Below are 11,068 nucleotides of genomic sequence, written 5' to 3'. Positions count from 1 at the left end.
ATACAGAAATATAAACAAAAATTAAATCCAAACCAAATCTCATTTAGCAACCAATATCATTCCATATACCTGTATGCAGGTCTCACTGAAGTTGAACACTATACTAAACGGTTTGGCCTCTTTGCAAATCTATCTTAAAGAATGGATCACATTTACAATTACAATGTGTTCTGTATGTCCTTCACTGACAAAGTTTTCCTTCTTTCCACTACCACAGCAGGGCACATATCTTGACTTAAAGGGGAAATCCACCCATTTTCAATATTTAACTATGTCATTAATATAGCATAAAGGAGTTGTGTCGAAATAAGAAAAAAGTTCCCCCCTTTCTGTATTGCCTTGAACTGGAAGATTGATTTTGGGTTTAACATGGCAAATTACAACACGATGAGTCATCATGTTGTAATTTGCAATGTTAAACCCAAAATCAATCCTCCAGTTCAAGGCAACACAGAAAGGGGGGAACTTTTTTCTTATTTCCACACAACTCCTTTATGCTATATTAATGACATAGTTAAATATTGAAAATGGGTGGATTTCCCCTTTAAGTTATGACAATTTACAAAGTATTTGATTAGATAGTACAGGCTAGTACACTCACATTTTAACAAATGGGACTATAGTAATTTATGCAAACGGAAGCACTAATTTGTTCGATTAATGCATACAGACCACCAAAGAAAACACAAATAATTAAGTACAATGTGGGCACTACTTTCCAGTGGAAATGTTTTGTTTGTTTGCTTTTACATTTAAAATAATTACATGCACTCAAAACAATGGTGTTGCTTTGAAAAAATAAAATAAAATCATCAAATATGAATCAAGCAATATAATCTACTCAACCCTTTAATGATTAAAGGGTTTTTTAACCACTTAAAACCTATATACTTTGTTGACCGGAGTCCACCAAGGCCCTCTCCTTGGTCTCCTCCTTTTTTCTTTACCTCTACATCAAATCACAACACATCACCAAATTCTGAGCTTGTAGTTCTGCTACTTTTTCAGAATGTTTTGCCTATTATGACAGGACATCTTCCTGTTTAGCGACCTTGGATATGATCTTCGCCTGTTCTTTCATATCCTCCAAAGACTTAATTCGGCTCTTGTAGCCCTCTTTGGCTTCAGACTTCTCCCCGTCAATGAGGATGTCTATGTATTCAGGGGCAGAAAGTGGATTGGCCCTCAAAGCAATCTCATTTAATCTAGCAAAACATGCAGCTGCCTGCTGCACAAGGGACATTATCACAGCCTTAAGGTTTTTACTGTCTTCCTTTAGTCGTTCAATCACGTCTTGGACAGACATCTTTGCTTGTGTGGCTATCTTATACTTTTCCTGCAGGTCCTTCAATGTCTGCTTCTCTTTCACCGTAACGACATCCCATCTGTAATTCTGGTTCTTATGGTCTTTCCACATACATTTGCGCAGGCATACAGTACACTTTCCACTGTCGTCCATGGCGGCACAGAGTTTCTTTTGAATGTCATTTGCTATTAGACAGGGGTAGTGACAAGTATGTTTGCATGTTTCGCAGTTGGTGCTGAACTCGCCTGCTTTAGTGATAGGTACTTGCAATGTCCTTTCGATTGGAATCTCAATCTCAAACTTTTCATTTGTGGACATGGCGGCTTCATGCTCTTTAATCTTTTGCTCCGTCATCCTGATTTCTTCAAGTTTCTCTATCCCAGCTTTAACTTGTGGCTGTATGCCTTTGATAGCTGTCTCAAGCCTTTTGCGTTCTTTAAGAACCTCCTTTGTTAGCTCCAAACCATTGGTTTCCATCTTGCCTAAAGCTGCAAAGAAATGTTTCAAGCTCTTCATGCCCATGTTCCAAAACATTTGATCAAAGTTGTCTTCGTCAGAGTCTTCATCTTCATCACAGTCCCTTTCCCTGGGGGATCTTTTTTCTGCAAAAAAAGCAGAGTTGTTGAATTTGAAGTAAATGGGCAACCCTGCATCTGTTTTAGGACATGGGACATTGGAGGCAATTATCGCCCCCAGAACTGGGGGCGTCTGGCTGTCTGCAAACGTCACCAGCATCATGGACAGCACAGAGTCAAACACATACTTTTGTGTGTGTGTCAGTCTTGCATGAGAGGCCTGGGTAACGAAACATGCTATGTCAATCTCATTGACACCAACCTCGGAACCGAAAAGGTTCCGGATCTTCTCTGTAATTTCCCTGTCTCTTTCTATTCCACGAGTATCACCAAAGCCTGGTGTGTCAACGATGGTGAGCGAATACGGGACTTTAAAACCCTCTTGGTGGTTCATTTTGTATGCAATGACCTCAGATGTTTGGCTTTCAGCTTGATCGACAAGCTGTCCCTCGTCGATCAATTTAAATCGGTAATCATCATTCCAGTTGATGCAGAGGAGGTAGTTGATCATCCCATTGATGAGGGTGGTTTTTCCTGCCCCAGTTGCTCCAAGCACCATTATCGTGCGATTTGGCCTTATGCTTTCCTTGCCAATACTGTAGCTCTTGCATCCATCAATGTCAATTTCATTCATTTTCAGAGGTAGCCTGTAAACTGAGAGTGGCCCCGAATTGATGAGTTCGCTTTCAAGTCTGTAGAATTCAGCCAGACGTATTGTCTTTGTTGTCTGGATAGTGACTGCAATGCTTTCCTTACTTCTGCCAGCTACACCACAGTCACATCTGACTCTCACAACATAATCTGTCAATGGTTCTAGCCCAGTAATGATGGCATTTTCAGCATTTGACGCCACTTTGTTCCACTGCAGTTGTTCATTTTTCATTCCAGTGGATACTTTTGAGTACTCCACACTGTAGCTCTCCACTTTCACCCCGTCCGCAAGCTCAGTTGGTCGCTCCCATTTAGCAAATAGTTGATCTGAGTATGCTTCAACCTGAAGTTTTTCAGGTGGACTTGAGGGTAAAGTTTTCATGGAGCCACTGTCTTTACTGTCTGGCCCTCTGCCAACTGGACAAACTGCTCGGTATCTGAACGTGTACTCTGTGTTAGGAGTCAAATTTGACACTGTGACTTCATCAGCTATGGATGCTGTCTGTTGTTGCCAGCTATCTTGTCCAGTGACACAGTGCTCAATACAGTAATGGCTGTCTTCCGCTCCAAATCTTGGTGGGTACATCTTGAGTGTCACATTGTTATGGGTTATGTCACTCGCTGTAGGTGTTTCAGGCTTTGAAGGTGGCTCGAAGTTCTCATTGACCAGAAATCCATCCTTATAAAGGTAGACACTTGCACCTTTTTGACTCTCATTTGTCATAGCTGTCGCAAGGAACTGTATATTCTTCTCGTCCTTGTTGGCCTCCACAAAATCAATGTAAAGCTTTGCTTTCTGTCTCAATTTCTCAAATAACTCTTTTGAAAAGTACCACTGTTCCTCTTCTACATCACAGGTATGCAGTGCAGTATCTTGAGTGTTCACTTGTTTGGGTGTTTCTCTTAGGTAGCTTGATAAAGATGACAGATACGGTTCAGCCGTTTGCAGTGAGGTGAAAGCAAAGCATACAGCCTTTTCTGTTTCTGAACTGAGGATTATTTTGTCAAATTCACTCTCACTTGAGACAACCTTTGTGTTTTTCATTATGCTAGTGAGGGAGCTTATGATGTTTATTTCTCTCTCTTTGCAGCGCATCCACTCACTCAGGTCTTTGTTGTTGAAAGGAGATGAGTGTCTTCTTTTCAGGATCTCTGCAAGCACACTTTCCTCTTCGCCACCTCCTCTGAGTGAGGGAAGTTTCTTTGCCAAGGTTTTCTTAAAGTCTAGCTTGTACTCTTCACACAGATCTTTAAAAGCTCTCAGCTTCTTGCTAATCTGTGGGAACTGTTGTGCGACAGTGCTCTTCAGTGCATCATTGCACTTCAGTTCCAGTTCACCGATGTCCTCCAGGACACTTTGAGCTTCATTCACTAATCCAATGCTAATCTCACGGACAAGCTGGGCAGCTTTAGAATCTAAAACCTTCAAAGGCATCAGCCAGACCTTCACTGGTACAGCATTCTCTCCATTTGTTCCCAACAATTGTGGAAGACTTTGGTAGACTTGTAGTGCATCTGTAAAAGACACTGGGGTGGTGTTAAGAGCAAAGTCCCCATGGAACTTGCAGGAGAATTTCTCAACTTTTGCCATGTCTGTGTCTTTCATTTTTAGAGAAGCTTCACCTCCTATTGACACACAGGGGATCTTATTGATTTCTGCCTTCAAGCTGCCTTCAATTTCTTCACGATTCTCTTCATCAGACACTTCACGGTCAAATACAAAGAAAGCTTGTGCCCCATAAAGGATACCAGTTACAACATGTGTTGCTATGCCTGATTCAAAAACATGTGGATGGTCCACATTGCCTCTTCCAAGATGATTCATTGACAATTCTTCAAACATTGTGGTAGCTTTGTATTTGAATGTTACTCTAGCCTGATTTTGTGTAGTCTTACTATCATTGAGATATTTGGCAGAGCCTTCGACCTCTACCAGTCCACCCAAGAAACTTGCTTTCAAGGACGCTTGAACATTCAGTGATGAAGTTTTGTCCTCAATCGATTCAGATGCAACTATCTCAAATTCAGTGTTTTTCTGGGGTCTTTTTCTTGTGTCCTTTCCCAGATCTTCACAATCCCACAATGTATAGCCTGCAATTGATAGATAGAGTATGTAGCTCAGTTATGTGCCTTACCACTATTATTGATAGTTGTTTGATACATATTATAATAATATTTGGTGCACAGCCTTGGAATTCATCCAGAATATAATGAAAACATGTGGATTGTTTCTCCCAGACCCTGGAATGGCCGCCCTATAATAATGAATATCAGTAACTAGCTGACTGACCGGTTTCTGAATCTCTTTTTTCACCATATATATTTGCATCTCTGTTAATCACTCCCTCAACGGATCCCATTTCCTCATTCTGCTTTCACATTTGATGACTTATTATTACAATTTTATTTTTCAGTCAAGTGAACATAACCTTTGGGCAAGTAAATAAGTAAGTCAATAGGTAGAACACAGGACTATTACTTTTAAGTTTGTGGGTTGAATCCTCGCTGAAAGCACCTATACATAAATAATTAAACATCTCTGCTGTCGGGCAGAAACCAGCTAACTCCAAAATGTGATATTTTTTTTTTCAGGAAACAAAAAGTGGAGTTAGGAGGTTTTGTTCATCATTGATAAGAACAGCTGAATGGACCTCCAAGCTCACAATGAGATTGGAGGTCAAAAAAGGGTGTGCCTGGGGTCAGCAAAACCAGCTAACTCCACCCCCCTTTGGTAGAGTTAGCTGGTTTAGCAGAACGTTTGAGGATCAAATAGACAGGTTTCCTGTTTGTAAACATGAGAGGATGCTGCGCGCGCAAGAGAGGGATTTGCATGCAATTTCTAAAGTGAGCCTATAGAGGGCGCTATTACCCGCAGCAGCTCTGGTCAAATGTCCATTCATAAAAGAAATGGTCTTCACCGGGTTTAATGAAAGTAGATTACATTATGCAGTTTGTAATATCTTGTTTACTCAATAAAAATGATTTGTCGGAAGTTGGATCTGTTTGTCCTTTATTTGTATGTAATAGCAGTATTATGCCTATTATGCCTATAATAGCAGCATTATGCCTATTAGTGATGAGCGGACCCGCGGGTCAACCCGCGGGTCGAGTCAGGATTTCAGAGGAAATTATGCGGGCTGCGGGTGAGCGGGTCAGCCACTCTCACACGCAAAAAAAAGAAAATCACATGCTCTTGTTTTGTCTTTATTTCTAATAAGAATAAGAATAATAACAATTAAACAGTTTGAATACACTTGGGGTGTATACTTGAAGATTATTTTCCTTCATGATTTTACTGTTTTTTTTTTATTTACCGCGGGTCGCGGGGCGGGTTGAGCCATAGATTTATCGCGGGGCGGGTCATGAAAAAACCCGTCACATCACTAATGCCTATCTAACTCCCGAACACAACATCAGAGTGAACGGCGCTTCCGGGTTCGTTCTACCCCAAGCATGCGCAGATTGCGCATTCTCTGTGATGACGTCGCGCGGAAACCCTCCTATGGAGTTAGCTGGTTTTGTCAGAAGCATTTTTTATACTTTTCATTGGTTCAATCATTTTTTTAACCAACAAACAGACGTAAAGGGTGTTCAATAGCACTTATTTATGAAAAAAAAAAGAAAAAGCTCAAAAATTGAGTTAGCTGGTTTCTGCCCGACAGCAACGATAAGTAAAAATGAAAAAGAAAGTGGTACATTCAAAGCAGTTCTACATTTAAAGCTTTACCTGGGATAAGTGAGTCTTGTCGACAGTCATAGAGCATGCCGAGACTGAAGGGTCGACCAAGAGCTGCCAGCTCTATAACTTTAGTGTCCATGGCTCACGCTGAACTGGAGAAAATACATAAACCTGTTAGTTCATTCATCCTTGGTAAAACATAATACTCTCTAGCCTATATTTTAATTAATATTTGTGTAATTTAAGTTATATATGAATTGAAGCTTGTTCTGCAGTTGCTACCAATGAGAGTATTTGCCAAATGCCTTGTAATAGTGACAATAGTAGTATGGGAAGGCATTTAATGTAATTTGTGGAGTTTGTCTACAAAGGACAGAATTACTTATTGCTGAAATACTTTGTAAAATAAATATAAATACAGTAAATAATTGTCTTTTACCTAAACCAGGATCTGCTGTGACAGTCAGGATAATCAAGTCTTCATCAAGTCTTTACCAGCATCTGATTACCTAAAATAAACATTAAAGACAGATTATTTAAAACTCCCAAGCTCTGTATAGACAAAGACAAGGACACTTATATCATCAATATACATTTAATTACACAGTTAACAGTACAAAGGGTTCCAGAGCATTGCAAATATAGCTGGTTTTGAATGCATGCATATGATATTGGCCTATAAATAAATGTATTGGCCAATATTATATCAAGCACAATGTACATTAAGTACATACAGTAAAGCACATGTACAATGAACAACTTCCAATCTGTTCCATTTTGCTGTCAGTACAGTCACATTTTCAGCAGTTATGCTGGACCTTTGTAAATGTGAGTTATTTTCATAATTATCTCCGCCAGGTCGAAGGCCGGGGACAGAGATTATGTTTATACCCTTGTGTACATGCGTGTGTGTGCATGTTCGCAGATAATCTTGCAAACCACCGGATTGATAGCACCAAACCTTCTGTGATTGCTGCCAGTAGGCCAAGGAAGAATAGTATAATAATAGTAAGTTATGTCTCACCAAAAGTAACTGTAGTTACTAGTTACAAATATGTATTATTATTCACACAATGACAATAATGAAATATTCTCATTTGTTATTCGTTTTACAACTACTTTAATCGCAAGTTTATATCCTTGTTTTTAATTTGATATAAGAATAAAAACAAGGCTACGATCTGGCCTATGATCATAGTCTGGCCTAACACTATGATCAAAATACCCTTTGCAAATACCCTAGGTCTGTGCAGCTCCCCAGTGATGATGCACAGTATAACACTTGCAATTAAATGTTGAGTTGTAGTATGGGCAATTTAATGAGTTAATTAGCTCACGCTCCCATTGTAAACAATTCAAAACATACACTGCCCTTGCTGGACACAGCCTCTCAGAGTTATAGTAAATTAACACCAAGGAGTCTACTGTGTATCTCTGTGTATTGCAATAGTCATTATAATGCTCCTCTTCAGGTCCTTCTGGTTACATTGTTACACACTCTCAGAGTTAAATTAACACAGATGATTTCACTGTCTTGGTTGTTACACCAAACTTGACCTACTGTACTTAGGTCTGTGACTCTAGCAATTTCAGGCACCATCAGGAGCAGAATTCCCAGATGGCTCGTCAGGTGAACTGGTTGGCTTTAATTTCATAGTTTAATGGATCGATTATTCTTGAAAATTGAAACAGCTGCTGGAGTCACAGATATTGGTCACCAATGTAGTACAACGGAATACAATACTATTGCATGGTTTGCAAAACTGACGGTTTTAGTCCCATAGACTATGCTGGGGTCCTAATTTGTATTGATTTGATACACTGTATGATCAGCTGATTCATGTGCTTTGGTTCAAAAATAGCTTGTCATTGACTTCCATCGTACCGTGAAACAGCTCTCTTCCATTTAGCACATAAGCAAATATATTGCTCTCTCTTTAAAAGTTCTCACAACATCACAAAACCCAGCACAGCGTTTGTTTTTAATAACAAAAATATCACAACTCACATTGTTGTAGCCATTTTTGATGGAAGAATGAAGGAAGAAGACCAGGACTGGATCCGTGGATCCGGATCTGGAATTGTGTTTAAAACGTCAGAAATTTAGCATGCAAAAAGAAGCAAACAAAGAAACAAAAAACAAAATTGGAAATAATAAGTACAGAAAATATAATTAATTTACTTTACTTACTCGTTCAATGCTCCTGATGCTTTGTCGATGTGGACTGTCCTCTGGTCACTTAACTACTCAGCTATGACACCCCCCCAACCCCACCCCTGTGCTGATGACAGCAGTTTCGTGTAGAGGCAGAGATTACAGATCCTTATTTCTTTATCTCAGTTCACTGTCGGCTGACAAATATCAAAAAGTGTCTCCACTGCACAGTTGTCGTTGATGAGACAAGTACATTTCCCATTACAAATTAAAAAAAATCTGCTATAATTATTAATATAATGCATTCTATGTGTTCTGTGTGCATATATCTTTTGTCTCATGGTGTCTGTTCCAAAACTACGGGTAGGCCTAATTCTACGGATGTCTCATTAGCTGTGGCTGAAAAGTATTAGTAGCATATTACTAAACAGGTAACACACGTGGACCATTGATGTGGTGCCAGGGTCCTTCCTGTTTTCACTCACGCTGCATTGCTCCCCTGATATGAGTTTTCAAATTGCTCCACAATCAACCAAAAAGCCCCTCAGGATTGACCAGTCGATGGAAGCATGTGCGACTAGATACTAGACTTCCTGACGTAGCCTACCGCCAACAGGTGGTGAGAATGGACAACATCTTCTATACTGGGGAGTACTTCAAAAGTAGAGTCATAATGGTAGAACATCACACATTTACTGTCCAATGTATTCCAACATGACTTGTGTTCTATGTAATCTGTGTTTTGTTTGAGAAGTGTTACTTTAGATGGTTGACAATGATGTTGAACTGTGATGAAGAACATATTATATTACTCAGGTTTGTTAAGCAGCTGAACAATATACTGCACTACAGACAGACATATAGATAGATATCGATCAAACAAAGTTACAGATACATATAAGGAAGTAGCCTAACAGTTTCACCCAGGAACTTAAACACAACCATAAAGTCATTAAGAAGATTGAAAAACAACCATACAGTCATTAAAGATTAGTGGTCAGCACAGTCAGTAGGACAGAGCATTATGGGTCATGATGAGATAATGCAGCTCAGTACCAGTCAGTTTAACCAGTTGACAAAAAAGATCGTAATCAGTAACATTATGATAAAGGGTTAATGCCACTAACTGCCAACCCTTGCTATGGCATTGAACATAACAGTAATCACATGCCATGCCACTCTCATGGCTGTAGGTAAGACAGTATTATTTGATCATGCTTAATATTTAAGCCTTTTTAGTTGCTGATAGACAGGAATAAATCAAAATAGTTTGTTTATTCATGTATTGTGGCATGGCTATGTTGAATCTTCAAAAGGCATTTGACACCATAAACCATGATCATTTTGAGCAGGATTATGGCTTTTGGTTTTAACAGTACATCTTTACAGTCAGTAAGGTCTTAAGTGGGGGCAGAGAACAAGTAGTGGATGTATGGCACCATGTCCTCACACCAACCACTAGCATGTAGGGTCACTCAAAGGTCAATTTTAGGTCCTATTCTCTTCTTAATGATATGCAGTCAGCCTGTGATTGTAACCTATTTCTTATTGCTGATGATTCAGCTCTCCCAGACTCTCAACATCTCACATGTACAGTATATTGTGTAGCTTCACGTTTCTCCTTTCCACCCATGTGAAAGGGGAAACATAGAAGCTTCCCATCTGAAAGGGGAAACGTGGAAGCTTTGTTGAAGCTTTCTGTTTCTTTGTGGTGACTTACAATTTTCCCTGTTGGGCGTTTAGGCAGCAATTACGCTGAGAGGTTGACCTGCACTTGACCTGTGTGTGTGCAGTTTATTTGACTGTGAGTCTGTGACTACAATTTACAATTTAGGCCAGCATGTGAGGGCCCCCAAATAATTGGCAAAACACTTATGCTGCGTTCACACTGGCAGATACAAAAAATACAAAGATACAAAGCTACACAGCATATTTAGCTTTGTATCTTGTTTTTTCCCTCGAATGTATCTTTGTATCTTCATGTCGCTGACTTTCTTTGAAAATGGATGGTAGACTGATTTTTAAAATATACCAAAAAAAATGTGTTAAAATGGCATGGTATTTCTGTCTTTAAAACCTTCACAACACAATCAATTACTTGATCATTAAAATCTTAATAGCTACCGGCACAAAGTACATGCCAAGTCTCATACAGTTTCACCCAGGAACTTAAACACAACCATAAAGTCATTAAGAAGATTGAAAAACAACCATACAGTCATGAAAAAGCAGTGATCAGCACAGTCAGTAGGACAGAGCATTATAATGCATTTTCTGTTTAAAGAGCTGGAGTGACATGGGAGACTCCTTTTACTGAACAAACACTCTATAGCAATGAGTACTATCAGAATATAGAGCTATTTGTTATTTGCTTAATGATATGAAGTCAGCTTGTGATTGTAACCTATTCCTTATTGCTGATGATTTAGCTCTCCTAAACTCTCATCATGAAAAAAATTACTTCACAACTTCAAAACATCAGCGTCATTCCATCTGGGCAAACAGTCTATATGTCACAGGGAGATTGGAGAACCAGGGAGATTGAAGACAGAGCGCTCGTTTTTAGGCACGGTGCTTCTTTTGTTGTTCCCCCCCACGTAGCAACCAGGAAGGTACGCTAGGGGAACGCTGAACACGCGTTCACACGCACACGTGATAATAGTTATTGTCCATGACGGAGGCGCGCCGACTCAGCAGAGCTT

General features: G+C 39.6%; 1 protein-coding gene across 1 annotated transcript; it reads right to left on the bottom strand.

Annotated features, from left to right (window-relative positions):
* Positions 1-1,021: 1,021 nt before the first annotated feature.
* On the bottom strand, positions 1,022-8,286 carry LOC311038557 (uncharacterized protein; the record flags this gene model as incomplete). Its single annotated transcript, XM_084048130.1, has 4 exons — positions 8,220-8,286; positions 6,651-6,720; positions 6,260-6,358; positions 1,022-4,623 (listed from the first exon to the last, which is right to left on the bottom strand). Exons 3-4 carry the CDS (start codon positions 6,348-6,350, stop codon positions 1,022-1,024), a joined length of 3,693 nt encoding a protein of 1,230 aa, XP_083904256.1. The 5' UTR covers positions 6,351-6,358; positions 6,651-6,720; positions 8,220-8,286.
* Between the last annotated feature and the right edge of the window lie 2,782 nt (positions 8,287-11,068).

The sequence above is a fragment of the Gymnoscopelus microlampas genome, assembly GCF_963454915.1.
Source record: "Gymnoscopelus microlampas genome assembly, chromosome: 22".
Taxonomy (NCBI): Eukaryota; Metazoa; Chordata; class Actinopteri; order Myctophiformes; family Myctophidae; genus Gymnoscopelus; species Gymnoscopelus microlampas.
The sequence above is the reverse complement of the archived record's forward strand: the minus strand, read 5'-3'. Positions and strand labels throughout refer to the sequence as shown.